At 41.2% G+C, this 15,283-nt stretch overlaps 1 protein-coding gene across 7 annotated transcripts in view; it reads right to left on the bottom strand.

Annotated features, from left to right (window-relative positions):
- The window catches only part of LOC129699649 (septin-11), an 80,667-nt gene that overhangs the window by 6,147 nt on the left and 59,237 nt on the right, over positions 1 to 15,283 (bottom strand). For all 7 annotated transcript variants that reach the window (XR_008723902.1, XM_055639663.1, XM_055639671.1 and 4 more), the window contains exons 6-9: positions 15,117 to 15,213; positions 11,422 to 11,590; positions 10,489 to 10,621; positions 7,814 to 7,992 (exon numbers count right to left, since the gene is read on the bottom strand). Coding sequence is in view for 6 of the 7 variants with exons in the window: in XM_055639663.1 (XP_055495638.1) it covers positions 7,814 to 7,992; positions 10,489 to 10,621; positions 11,422 to 11,590; positions 15,117 to 15,213 (578 nt within the window). In the remaining variant the exon portion in view is untranslated. The remainder of the gene's footprint in view (positions 1 to 7,813; positions 7,993 to 10,488; positions 10,622 to 11,421; positions 11,591 to 15,116; positions 15,214 to 15,283) is intronic.

Consider the following 15,283-nt stretch of genomic DNA (forward strand, 5'->3'; position numbering starts at 1 on the left):
GACGGATATCCAGAAACATGACTCGACTCCCAGAGACAGCTAAAAATACTTTTTGGATATTTTGGTTCTATCAGCTTTTGTTTTCACGAGGGGACATCAATGGCTTAAATGTCACTCCCACCCCATGTACGGCTTGGATTCAGGTAGACCTGTAAGCATCTTGTGATCCATGCTATGCTTGTGAAGTTCACTCAGTGCCCTCGAGTTGTAAATTACTTTATAACCTGAAAGAGCAGCAGATGCATCGAAGGAATTTTGCTGATAATTTAGCATGTGGATTTAGTCCCCAGAAATGTAAAGGAGTGCAAACAAAAGCATTGTACGAAAACAAGCCTATGAAACTCAATCTTCATTGTCACGCCACAAATCATAAATTCAATGCTCAATCGTGCGCCAAATTTCAAATGTGGCCTCTAGAAAAATTATTTACGTAACAGTCGTTTGTATCACTGCCTTAATGCGATCTCTTAGGGCTTTACCTCCCCACTACACTTCAACCAATTGGCCTCACGTCCTAAATCGTGCAGGTTGTGCAAGCAAAGAATTTCACTGTGACTTGCCTGTCACATGTGACAATAAAGTATTCATTCATCCTTAATTGATTGGGAGAGATGGATTTGCCGGCTGCTGTGGGGCTGCAGGTATCTTCTAACGGGTGGGAAATCGGATCGTGGCCACATTTCTAACTTGTGATCTCTCTCCCAATCATTTAATGACACATGTGACAAGTCACAGTGAAATTCTTTGCTTGCACTGTTAACCTGCACGATGGAACCATGCCATAACCTGGGGAGAAACTGTGCCTTATAGAAAACCACAGCAATGATCAAAAAAAAAAAAAAAACATAATCTGGACCTGGAAAAGTGGCACATATTTATATGTTAAAAATTGACAAAATAATTGTTCTAGAAGTGAACCTGCTCTCCGACATGAAGAAAATGTTTGAGTTCATCAGAGGAAAATTACAATGGGCAAAAGAAAATCAAGCAAATTATCAAAGGGGGAAAAAAATAATCAATGCTATCTCATAGTGAGAATGCTTTTACCGAAAGAGCTCTTCATATACTGACTTGGTAGTGAAGCTTGTGAACTGAGAGGACTTCCTGGAGATTATCTATGGAAATGTTTGATTTAGTGCCACATGGAAGGTCAATGCACAAGGTAGAAATACCAGAAATCAGTGAACAGTTAAAGAACTCGATCAAAAACTAGTTCCATCAAAGGCAGAGAATTATCGTGGTGCAGCTGATGACCCTTCTGTTTTCTCCAGGTTTCGGTGCTGGGATCTGTGCCACTTGTGCTGCACAGCAACTTTTCAGACATGTCTTTATGTACAGAATTGTCCGCATTTATTAATGGCACTGAAGTGGGGACAGTAAGGCTACAACCAATCAAGAACAGTGAGATAAAGTACAAAGGAACCTGGATGAATTTTAGAGGCTGGGTTGAGAATTAACACAAAATTCAATTCTTCGTGAAAGCAGATTATGAATCCAAGATAGCAGACCAAAGAATGAGCTGTAAATCATAGGGTGCAGCACCATAAAGGGTCCGTATTTGTGATCAGATCACTAAAGCAACGCCCACTGTGCACGCTAGTAATAAAAATAATCTTGCACTGTGCAACATGTAATGGAACACAAATGTGCAACTCAGTGCTGGGACCCCAGTTGTTTACAATATATATTAATGATTTAGACAAGGTAATTAAATGTAACATCTCTATATTTGCAGATGACACAGAGCTGGGTGGCAGTGTGAGCTGCAAGGAGTATGCTATGAGGCTGCAGGGTGACGGATAGATTGGGTGACTGAGCAGAAGCATGGCAGATGCAGTATAATGTGGATAAATGTGAGGTTATCCACTTTGGTGACAAGAACAGGAAGGTATATTATTATCTGAATGGTGTCAGATTAGGAGAAGGGGATGTGTAACGAGACCTGGGTGTGCTTGTACATCAGGCACTGAAAACAAGCATGCAGGTACAGCAGGCAGTGAGAAAAGCCAATGGCATGTTGGCCTTCATTGCGAGAGGATTTGGGTTTAGGAGCAAGGAGTTCCTACTGCAGCTGTACAAGGCCCTGGTGAGTGCACCTGGAGTATTGTGTGCAATTTTGGTCTCCTAATTTGAAGAAGGATATTATTGCAATTGAGGGAGTGCAGCGTTGGTTTACCAGCTTAATTCCCAGGATGGCGGGACTGATGTATGATTAAAGAATGGGTCGACTGGGCTTGTATTCGCGAGAATTTAGAAGGATTAGAGGATTGGACAGGGTAGATGCAGGAAAAATGTTCCCTATGTTGGGGAGTCCAGAACCAGGAGTCACAATTTAAGAATAAGGGGTAGGCCATTTAGGACTGAGATGAGGAAAAACTTCTTCACCCAGAGAGTTGTGAATCTGTGGAATTCTCTGCTACTGATGACAGTGGAGGCCAATTCACTGGATGTTTTCAAGAGAGATTTCAATTTAGCTCTTGAGGTTAAAGGAATCAAGGGATATGGGGAAAAAGCAGGAACGGGGTACTGATTTTAGATGATCAGCCATGATCATATTGAATGGTGGTGCTGGCTCGAAGGAAATGGCCTACTATTTTTCTGTTTCTATGATCGATATGAACATGTTGTGAGATATACCCCGATGAAAGCATACAGCACATTGCACTTAAACGATTTGCTACTTCATTGCAGTGCAAGCCATACCATTCTACCAATCTTCAATACTATGTTAAATTAAGAGGTGAATAGTGAAATAACTCAAAACTGCAAAAGTGTGATTTTTTTTAACTTACAAAAAAACTGTAGCAACTCAGTCTGGTTAATGATACATAGCTAATACGGTTGCTACACACCATTGTTTGTGCACTGTTAACCCACTCTACCAATTAGATGAAATATAATTTATCCCCATCACTTTTCCCTTGTGTGAACTCTGAATGGGTTGTGCAGCCAAAGCAACAAAAAATGCTTCAAGAATGGAAAGTCCACAGATTATTCATTTTGTCAAGGACTCCAGCCATAAACGTTAGCAAAATTAACTGCACCCACAAAATTCAAGTTTATGATATTCCTGTCCCAACATACTCTAGATTTCTTGTTAGTCAACACCAAAGTTATTCAAAAATCATGTTAATTTTGCCTACAATATATGTGGACAACATTTCAACATTTAATAATTTCAGTGGAAAATGAAAACCCTTTTGGTGCCATGCAATGCAGTTGGCCGTTTTTGGTAATTACTGATATATTTCATATTCAAAAACTCAAATGAGTTCCTGTTCAGCAATAGTCAATATGTTTTTAAATATGGGAATATTTTGTACTTTATCACAAACAGTTTCTGACAAGATTTAAAGCTTTCAACACAACTATTAACATTGCCATCATCCAACATCTAAATAGTTACTCCTATTCTTTAAGAGACCTGGCAAAAACATTCTCAGAAACTGCATCAATGCAAGGACTTCCTTCCATCTCAAAGACAATGAGAAGGAACAGTAACCGAAGGGCCTGTTTCTGCGCTGTATATCAAAACTAAACTAAACTAAACCCCCGTGTCTCTAAAGCACCATGGACTGCTAGAAACATAAATAATTAACAATTAACAAAGTAGTAAACAATTAACTCTTTCAGGACAAAGGCACACACCCTGAAAGAGCATGCACCACATGCAATGCTCTAGAAATTTTGTCTGGGTTAAAGGTGACGGACCATACATTACTGGATAATTTGTGGTGTACCTGCATCAGCAAGACAAGCAAATTTGGATTTCCAAAACAATTCAGCACAGCCTCTGTATTTGGATTAATGTTCTTTATCTACTACTAAATAGTGCGTGAGACGACACTTGGGAGTACTGTGTGGAGTTCTGGTCAGTAAATTATAGAAAGGATGTCATTAGTTGGAAAGGGTGCAGAAGAGATTCACCAGGATGTTGAAACAATAAACTGCAAATGCTGGTTTACAAAAATGCACTCGTTAATTTTGAAAACGTTACACTTGGAGCTAGTCATCTGCCCCACTTGCTCTCAAATTTTTTTTACCAATCTTTCTCAAATTTTCCTTCTGACCCGACTGGAGTATTACTCATTTTGAGCATTGTATTGGAACCAATTTCTTTCTGTACAGTTAAACAATTTGTTCGAGAATCAAATCTCAACTCCAGTACCTCTCAAAACCTGCATTTGACAACCTTATTTTCTGTACAAAATATCATATATCCAAAGATAACAACTATAATCTTCAAAAGAATTTAAAGATCGCCAGAAAACAAAGATCAAACATGCAGAGAATACATCAGCCTATCAGAATGATCACATAGAAACCTCTCCTGCAACATGCACAGTAAAAACATCAGACCAAAGAGAATTTATCAAAGGCTGAATGTTCAAGGAACAGTCAGTCAGGCATTTAAGAACACGTTAGACGGGAGAGGATTCTGATTGGAGACAAAACAGAATTGCGGAACTGTTTATTTTCACTGGGCTCTAAACAAATAGCTTAAACTGAGCTCCGGAATAATGGCAGAGTAATTGTCATGTAATCTCACAGGATACGGAGTACCAACAGTAATGGAGTGGCAAGTCCAATCCAGTCCTCAGTTGATATCATATATGTTTTAGTTCTACACTGGGCGTGTCTGAAGAGCACGAATGCAGGGGTCGGCAACCTACGCGGCCTGGGGGCTGTAAATCATCTGGCCCGCAGTAGTGTCTTTTTTCCCCGCACCTATGATCTAAAAGTGAAGTTGCATTTGCAGCGGCTGCGGTGCCTGCTGCTCAGCGCGCTCCAGAACCATTCCGGCCAGTAGGCGTATTTTGTTCCCTGCACCTACTTGGATTGGAGGGCGCTGTTCCACTATTTTTTTGTATCAACAAAAGGCGGACCTAGAACAAGCGCAGATAGTGAGCGCGCACACCAAAACTATGCTTAGCTGTGGCAGAAAGCGACTCTCTCGCTCGCCAATGGCTACAAACACAGGAAGGTGGATGCTGAGTCTTCCAAGACACTTGGACAGATAAGTACCTTTTTATACAGCAGTTCGGCAGGCAATGTTTTTGCAATGTTGATTCCACTCTAGTGGATGCTTTTATTTTAAATTGTGTTAATGGTTGTGTTAAATTAAATCGGTTTTTACACATGCAAAATAATGCATTTATGCAAAAAAAACACATGTGGTTGTATGGTCCGTACTTTTCTGCATCTTGGAGGCCGAAGATTAGATTATTAGCCAAGAAAGATAGACTTGACTATCCCTCAATACAGCAACATTAAGAACGATGTTGCTGTATTGAGGGATGGCCAAGTCTATCCCTCATTGCTGGCAGCTGATTCACATTCTCTGGCTGGGTGGCTGGGTCCAGTTTGCCGATGGCGACATTCTACCAGGTCCAGTCCCCAGGGCGGGAAAACGGAGCAGCTTTCCGCTGGGGCAGCAGGTACAGTGGCCGTCCACTGGAGTGGAGTTGGCCGAGCAACGCCACTCTCGTAACGACTAGCTCCGCGGAACCTGGCACGCCTTCAACACTGGAACTGTGTGAGATGAGAATCAGCTGTAAAAGGACAGCACCGTTGGGGGGGAAGAAAGAGTTCCTTTCCACAGCGAGCGGGGAATCTGGCCCGGGTCAGCACGGCCTGGGCTGCACAAAGTAGCAAACTTGGCTGGGTCATCAGTAGTAAAGCTGCGGGGAGGACAGGAGCGTTGAGAACGGAGGGGGGGGTCGAAGGAGTCAGCCAAGGTGTCCTTCGGCACAGGCGCAACCGGCAGGAGTGGTGGGTAGCTACTGGACGGAAGGCTGGCTGCTCTGTCACAGGCTCTCTCTCTCTCTATCCTCTCCCCGTTATGTGATCTCCCTGAGCCAGGATGTCCCCGTCCCTCAGACCTGAACCGCACAGAATAGTATAGCACAGGTTTGTGCATAGTAAGCTACCAATTCAAATGGCAAGACAACTAAGGCCACTCCTGTAAATAGTATTTCCGTGGCACTGGGCAATAACTGTAGCTCGATACTCATCTAGTTCCCCAAATACTTCAAACACAGGCCGTATCGATTCAATCAACGTGAAGAGGAAATACAAACTGCATGGTCCCCAATTTGTGTGTCGGGGCGGCTTTCATTCACACGTCAACTTTAAACATACGGTCCACTCAGGGAAAGAGAACCAGATAAAAATGAAACTAAGGTTTTCTTATAAAATAAAATAATTTAAAAAGTAAACTAAGCCAAATAAATTATTTAAAAAAACATACAAATCCGGCAGTGCAACAGATGTTAAATTCATTATCCAATTCAGGAAGGGACAATTATTTTGAAGTAATTTTGCACCATCTCAGTGGTGTTCTGGCACCTCACTGCCCAACATTTGCTCTATTTACTAGACTATGTTTTTGTGTTTATAAATGGTAAAAATTCTGGGTCAAATATTGAGCTGCTTGGTCAAATATTGGATTACTTAAATTGTGTTAAAATGCCATCAGGGACAATGCCATCAGTCCCAAAGGGTTTTTGGCAATAATAGATCCAAGTGGAAAGATCATCAGCATGGTCTGGGTTCAAAACATCAGGACCTACTACCTGGGCTTCGCTACCATTTGTGGACGACTTTGCCTTGTGGATGCAGAGTCACAGATGTTGGGGAAGTCCAGAACAAGTGGTCACAGTTTAAGGATAAGGGGGAAATCTTTTAGGACAGAGTTGAGAAAAACATTTTTCACACAGAGAGTGGTGAATCTCTGGAATTCTCTGCCACAGAAGGTAGTTGAGGCCAGTTCATTGGCTATAGTTAAGAGGGGGTTAGATGTGGCCCTTGTGGCTAAAGGGATCAGGGGGTATGGAGAGAAGGCAGGTACAGGATATTGAGTTGGATGATCAGCCATGATCATATTGAATGGCGGTGCAGGCTCGTAGGGCCGAATGGCCTACTCCTGCACCTATTTTCTATGATTCTAAGTTCCTGCCTTGTATCTGGAAACTTGATCATGAACACACTGAGAAAGTCAATAATTACACCTAGATAATTTCCAGAAGGTATTTATACAACTTCATATATCCAGCAGGCCCATATATTTTTTTCTACAGCCAACTGCAGAAAGAATTTGATGATGGTAGTACTAATATCATAAATTGTAAGACTTTCCTGAAAACACTCTTCTACTCCAGTGAGACTGTGCAGACCAGCTTTACAAATGCCACAAAACCAGCAATAGTACATTTCAAACATGCAAATGTATGGTCAAATTTAATTAATTCCACTATTTCCCTTAAGGCAAAACATTCAAACTTAATTTTCAGTTATTTAGAATGTTTGAAGGAAACAAAACATAATACAATTTCTGCAATGACTTTGCTTTCGCTCTAGCTCTTGTTAATATGTTGATAATTTACAATTTAGAAATGAACTTTATTCTTGCAAACATTATCATACTTGGGTACACACAAAAATCTGGAGTAACTCAACGGGTCAGGCAGCATCTCTGGAGAGAAGGAATGGGTGACGTTTCAGATCGAGACCCTTCTTCAGACTCCAGCTTTTTGTGTCTATCTTGGGTTTAAACCAGCATCTGCAGTTCCTTCTTACACATCATACTCGGGTAGTTTGGTCCCTTCTCATATAACAAGGTATGATCAAAAGACATGTCTACTGGAGGGAAAGTGTTATCACAATTCTCTCATGAGTAAATATTACTGCTGTGCTTTGCTTTCACCTCCACCCTCTCCCTCACCACATGCTTCAAGCTTTAAAGTCAGTTCAGGAGACCTTTGCACCAATACAAAAACAGAAATATTTGTAAATACAATGAAAATTGACATACTTTTTCTTGTCCTTTTTGCTTGTCTGGGAAGATTGCTGAGCCTGTGATTGCAGCCACTGAGTTGCTGCTTTCCTTTTGTTAAAAGCGTTCATTTCATCCTCCAGCTCCTTCTTCTTATCCTCGAGTTTCTTCTTCTCATCCTGATGCGTCTTCTTCAGGTGATCAAATTTTGCATGAAGCTGTGGATAGTAATTAAATCGCAAGGCTCAAATGCAGATCTGTCTCAGGCAAACAGGAATATGAATGAAAATCCACAAGGCATAAACAAGAAATGGATTGAGACCAAATGTGAAATAATGTAAGCTACAACCCAGTTTGTCTTGTGACAGCCAGGTCTCCGGTGGGGCTACAAATACAGCCGCAGGAAATGCAGTCTAGAAGTAAAATTAGAAACATTTTCCTCGCGGATGTATTTCATGCAAACGATGGTGACGTGTTTAGATACCTGAACTGACTTTAGATATCTGCACTCTACAGTTGATATTTGGTGTCTGTAACCCAGTATTGAAAATTCCAGTGCTAGCTACCTATGTTTAAAATTCCATTTAGCAAATCCCAGATATATTTCAAAGTAAACATCACGAAAGAGGCATTTTGCTCACTACCATCCCATGCGTCCCACCCTTTTTCTCATACCTCCTCCCTCCCTGCCATCTCATATTATCTGCCATCCAATTTCTTCTTCCACCAATATCCCTTTTATTGTTGCTCTTTCCATCTAGTCTTTCCCCATCATTGATTATCCAGTTATTGGAACATAGAACAGTACAGGTGAGGGAGGAAAGATTGAAAAGCAACCTAAGGGGTGACCTTTTTTCTTTTATACACTAAAGGTGGTGGTTGTATGGAATGAGCTGCCGAAGGAGGTAGTTAAGACAGGTACTATCGTAGGCAAGTGGGACAAGTGTACATAGATAGGATAGGATAGCCGAAGGGCCTGTTTCCACGCTGCATGACTATATGACTCTACAGCTGAGGAACACGCCTTCCGGCCCAAGACGTGTGTGCCGAATACGATGCCTACTTAAAATAATCTTCTCTGCCTGCATGTGCTCCATATCCTTCCAGGCCCTGGCATATCCATGTGTCTTTTTAAAAGCTCCTACGTGCCACTATTGCATCTGCTTCCTCCACCATCCCAGGCAGCGTATTCCAGGCACCCATTGTGTACTAGCTCTGCTCTCTGAACCACTGGTCTTCAACTGTGCCTTTAGCTGCATCTCTTAATTTTAACATCATTAAAGACCAATAATTAGATTTCCTGGCCAGAAAAATGTCAATGCAGCGGCAGCACAATTGTCGGACAAGTAAAGATGACGGTAATTTCTCAATCCCGGAGACTTCACGGCTTAGTTCTACGTGTGTTGTTGGCTCAACTCACTACAGATTTCTGGAGAGGTTTTCTTACTCTCTTTGGAAACAGTTGCTGTAATAGTTCAGACTCTGAAGAGTAAATTCAGGCTCTTACTGAACAGGTTGCTCATTGCCCAGCCACATATCCGATTGCTCAGTGTTTTTCAACAACACTGACAGCCAATGAGGAAAATTGCCCCCTGTTTTTCCCACTTTATTCACATTATTATTTCCTTCAGAAACAGTTGCAGATTCAAGTCTGTACAACAGAATCTGCAATAAACATCACTGGGGTGGCAGAGTTGTGCTGTTTGTGGAGCTACTGCCGCACGCACAGCTCCAACAATCCCATCTTCCAGTGCTGCCCATGTGCAGTCTGCTCCGTGACCATGTTCACTTCCTCAAATGTACTCCGTTTTCCTCCCACACTTTTAATTTAGCGATACAGTGCAGAAACAGGCCTTTTAACCCACTGATTCCGCGCTCACCAGCGATCCCTGCACATTAGCACTACCCTACACACTAGGTACAATTTACAATCTTTACCAAAGTCAATTAATCTACAAACCTGTGTCTTTGGAGTGTGGCAGGGCACCGAGGGAAAACTCACGTAAACATAGAAAATAGGTGCAGGAGTAGGCCAATCGGCCCTTCGAGCCAGCACCGCCATTCAAAATGGCTAATTATCTAAAATCAGTACCCCGTCCCTGCTTTTTCCCTATATCCCTAAATTTAGTTAGCCCCAAGAGCTAAATCTAACTCTCTCTTGAAAACAGCCAGTGAATTGGCCTCCACAGCCTTCTGTGATAGAGAATTCCACAGATTTACAACTCTCTGGGTGAAAACGTTTTCCCTCATCTCACTCGTCAATGGCCTACCCCTTATTCTTAAACTGTGACCACTGGTTCTAGACTTCCCAAAATGGGGAACATTTTTCCTGCATCTCGCCCGTCCAATCCCTTAAGAATTTTATATGTTGCTATAAGATCCCCTCTCATCTAAATTCGTAGTCAGGGGGACGACGTACAAACTCCGTACAGGCAGCATCTGTAGTCAGGATTGAACCCAGGTCTCTGATGCTGTATAGTAGCAACTCTACTGCTGTGTCACCTCTATAGCCATGTAGGTAGCCATTGCAAATTGCTCCAAATGTGAAGGTGAATAGCAGAATCTTGGAGAGGTGATACAGATAAAGGGAGAATAATCAGAGATTAGAGTAGGATTAGTGTGAATGGCTAATTTGTTGCAGACTGAATGGCCTGTGTTCATACTGTGTGAATGTAGAATTTCATGTTAACATTGAATTCAGCAGATAGTTATACCTCTTTCTCAGCCTCCTTTAGCTCAGACTCCTTTTCTTTTACCCTCATGACGAACATTTGTCTCATCTCTTCCTCTTTTTTCTGCAGCTCAGTTAAGAATTCATTTCTCTTTGCCTCGTAGGTCTCCTGCAGACTACAGCACAAATACAGGCAATTAAAAGGGACGCAATTTCAATTCTACACCATACATTGCATCCATGTTCTTCAATTTTAAAAAATCTACAAGGTTGTTTTACCCAACTCATCCCATATTTGGGAATTAAAACATTACTATTGTCCATCATGAAAATGAATAGGCCCGGTAACTAAATTTAATACATTCCAGTTTTAAAAATAACAAGTACATAAATACAGTTTAATGGAATAATCAGACGGACACTGCAGATACATAAAGCATATTAGCAAAAGATGTTGGTTTGTATTCAATTATCTAACCAAGAAACAGGTTTGAACTTACGAAAGATAGAAACACTGTGCTATGTATGACCCCACATCTCCAAGGTAAAAAAAAAAACTTTAATTGGCAACTTTATTATGAATATAATCCAGTATGTAAAACGTGCTACACACAACCATGCACATACACAAAGTAGAATCAAATAGTACATTCTCCTATATAAGGGTTCTGGAGGTGAGGTACTTCTTGCCATTTGATTGCATTGATTCAGCAGGGACTTCCCTTGTTATTTTTCTAGTAAATGGACAGTTCTGCATAATATTCCTCAAGAGAATTACAACTTTTTAAAATTCACCCTTTAAACAGGGATCCACAATTGTATAAAGCTTTTATTCTGATTATTCCAGTTCACTGTCTATTTGTATAAACTACAATATGACTGTACTAACAACTATAACCAAATGTCTTGCTATTATGCCACATGATCTCATGCTCAAACTACCAAACCTCAACAATTTGATAGACCAGTTTTGTACCTGAATGGTTTGCTGTCAGGATCGGTGTCTTTAAATCCCATTTCCTCCAGCTTGCATCGTCTGTACAGTTCATAATGACGAGCATGTGTCTGCTCCCTCAGATCCTCCATATTTACACGAATCAACATTTCACGAAGCTTCACAAAGTCACAGTGGTTTTCGTTTTCCACTGCAAATTAGTTATTTATATTTCCCCAAAAAAGAACCAAAAGGAAGAACATAAGACTTTATTTTGGCAGCAACTGTTCCCGTATAACAATTTCTGAAGCGTATCAATGTTCCAACGCGTTTTCATAAATCAGTGGAGCCTAGACAGTGAGAAACTAAACACAAGATGGAGCATAGAATACACGAGTTGGGGCAATACGTTGTAACTTTACACATCGTTGGTTAGGCTGCACTTTGTATCGTATGCAGTTCTGGTCCCCACACTATAGGAAGGAGTCACTGTGCTGCAGAGAGTTAAAGGAGATTCACCAAGATGTTGCCTGGATGGAGGATATTAGTTATGGGAAAAGGACGAATAGACTGGTGTTGTTTTTCTTGGCGAGCAGGAGACCAAGGGTGACCTGGTGGAAGAGATATAGATAGGGCACATAGTCTCATGGTGGGCTAATAAATGCAAGAGTGCATAGGTTTAGGATAAAGGCAAGGAGTTTTAAAGGGGATCTGGACATGCTGACAGAGGAATCTAGAACGGTATAGCACAGGAACAAGTCCTTCAGTCCAATGTCCATGCCGAATGTGATGCCAGGTTAAACTAATCTCCTCTTCCTACATATAATCCACATCATTCCCGACAGGATGTGGTGCAGTCAGATACAATTACTACATTTAAGAAGTATTTAGACAAACTCTTAAACAGGCAAGGTATAGGAGGAGAAGGCACTAATGTAAACAAATGAGGTTAGTGTAGATGGGCAAAGAGGTGGCTGTGCTGTAGATCTTGTGATCGTTATATTTGATATTATATGTCAAAATCCAGTAGTGGTCCACCAACTTTAAGCCAGACAGAGTGGGCATTATAGAATTTTAAAAGATAGTTTACATGTAACGGTTGGGAATCCAATCTCAAATAATTGTTTTATTTTTATATATTAATCCTTTTACATAATTGGATGTCATTAACTGTCTATCCCTTACTGTCCTTACGGTGGCAGTGCAGAGCCACCACCTCAAACCATTTGCAGCAAAGATCTTAGAGCAGAGCAAGATGGGTTACTCTCACGCAAACGTGTAGTACGCTCATGGGCGGATTCATGGGTGATTATAGGGCAAAGATCTTAGAGCAGAGCAAGATGGGCTACTCCTGCGAAATACAATGGGCTGACGTGTAGTACGCTACGGAGGGGATCCTGGGCATTTTTCCCCGCCCATTTTAGTAACCGGAGCCTACCTGACCCGACCTGACTCGCAGTGTAATCAATGTTGCGGGGCAACAGTTTGTGTGTGTGATATAGGGTTAGATTCATAATTCTGTCAGTTCATACTTCTTGTCAAGAATAAAATTTGACTGGTACTTGTCTTTTTTAATGTTTTTTAAATCATTTCTTTTTAAATGGCTCACAAGCAGTGTTTAAGTTGATTTTGTAGTAACTGGAACCTACCCGACTCGACCCGACCCGACTCGCAGGGTAATTGACATTGCGGGGGATCTTTTTGTGTGTGATATAGGGTTAGATTCATAATTCTGTTAGTTCATAATTCTGTTAATTCTTGTTAAAGAATAAAATGTTTATAAACACACATACATGAATGTGATATAAATGTATATAATCATATAACACACACAATTATATTTCTTCTGATCCAATGATGAACTTTATTTCAGACTAGACAAGGGACATTAAATAAGAAACATTGTAAACCTCCCCGCAACTTCACACACACTAGGCCCTATCCCACCCCTCAACTCTACCCCCCCGGCACTCCCTCGCCTGCCCCCACACTACAATGTCTCCCCCCCCTTATGCCCCTCTCCCCGCTGCCCCGGGCCGCGCACTCCCTCTCCCCGCTGCCCCGGGCCGCACACTCCCTCTCCCGCAGGATTAGCCCATCTTGCTCTGCTCTAAGATCTTTGATTTGCAGCTCTGGTGTTCATACACCAAGTGTTGAGGAGCAGAGGGTGTGAAGTTTTATATGCAGCAACAAATATATTGCCATTACTTCCAAGACATGATGATGCATGATTTAAGAACAGATGACACTGAAAAGACACTCAGCAGGATGCCAAATTCTAGCTCTATCTTGCAATGAATGTTGTCTGACCAGCAGAGTTTCTGACATTTTCTTTTTTAATTTCAGATTTCTAGCATCTGCAGATTTTTTGTTTTAATTTTCCTGGCGTGCATTTGAAAAGGAAGCCTGCAGATGGTTATGTCCCCTTACGCCTGCTGCACATGAACTTAATGTCAGGCTTGAATGGTGCAGGCAAGTAATGGTATTGTGTTCTTTGTCCACATTGCAGCCACAATGTGCTGGAGGTGGAGTGGATGTCTTGTGTGATCAGTAGGGTGCCAATCAAAAAACGACTTTGACCTGGATGGTGTAGAACCACACAAGTGAAGAACACTCCATCATACTTCTCCCCCGCTTGTGGCCTGTACATGATTGAAAGATTTTGGGGGGGGGGGGGAAATCAGCCTCCGACCTGCTTTTGTGGACCTGGTATTTGTGCAGCTGTTCCATGCATGGGTGAACAGGGTACTACTTTTCAAATGCTATCTCACAAAGAAAACAAAAAAATGTGCAGTTAGGCACTTGGCTGAAATATACCAGATCTTTTCCAACTTTGGTTTTGCAAAAATGTTTTAATTCCTCGTGTTTCACTGCTGTATTTTGAAGCTGCCCAAGGATTAACCTGGAGGATACCAACTTTGAAGCCTGCTACAACCACAGACAGTTTCAGACAAATTTTAAGGCTAGTTCATCGAGCTCAATGAAGGTGAAGGTTGTTTAATTATGAACTTTGCAGGACTACTAGATAAAAAAGATCTGTCGTTAAATAATCACTGAAACTGTTTCACTAGCTGCTTGTTACATGTTTCAGTTCAGAAGAGGAAGGCAGTTTGTCCCAGTACTCTGGGCATTATTTAATGTTATAGACTATAATTTGACAATATAGTGGAAAATATGTCTGAAAAACTGGTTCAAAACTCTCTCCTAAACAAAATTTAAAGCTATCACCAACTTGAACACTGTACAAAGTTTGCACGTAAAGATGTAAGCAGTAGTTTTTTGGGCTTTTGAACAGAAGGTCTGAGTTCTTGCTCCAACAACATCCCTGGAACATGACATATAAAAGTGGGGAACCCAACCCAGTAGATATTCACATGTGTAATCAAGTGCCTCCTCTCCTTACATTTACACTGTTTCTATGTGCATTCAGTGGAATGAGGAAACAGTGGTCCAACTGATACACGTCTCATGATGCTCCAACAAACACATTCCACTGGATCTGGAACTTGTATATTTCTAATAGAAAAAAAAAGGTGGTGATTCTTTTTAAACAGATCAAATGCAACTTCTAAAGTATTCACCTGATTACCAATAAAAGGATGTAAAAGATGATAGCAAGAGTTCACTTTGATGCAAGTCCTACAAAGAAAATTACTCAATTTTGCAATGATCCCTCCTCATGTTAATGAATTGAAAACAAAGGCAAATGAAAAATGCATCTTCCTCATCAGACGTACCCTGTACAATTCCCCAAGGATATTGTCGAGCTTTCGCCATTTTATTTCCAATCTTAATTTCTTCAGTGCTGCCAACAACAGCAAATGGAAGATGACCCTGCAGGGAACAAAAATAGAAGTGAGGTCTTCCCAAATCCTCTTACAAGGGAACGAATGACAGAAACACA

This window comes from Leucoraja erinacea, chromosome 1 (genome assembly GCF_028641065.1).
Source record: "Leucoraja erinacea ecotype New England chromosome 1, Leri_hhj_1, whole genome shotgun sequence".
Taxonomy (NCBI): domain Eukaryota; kingdom Metazoa; phylum Chordata; class Chondrichthyes; order Rajiformes; family Rajidae; genus Leucoraja; species Leucoraja erinaceus.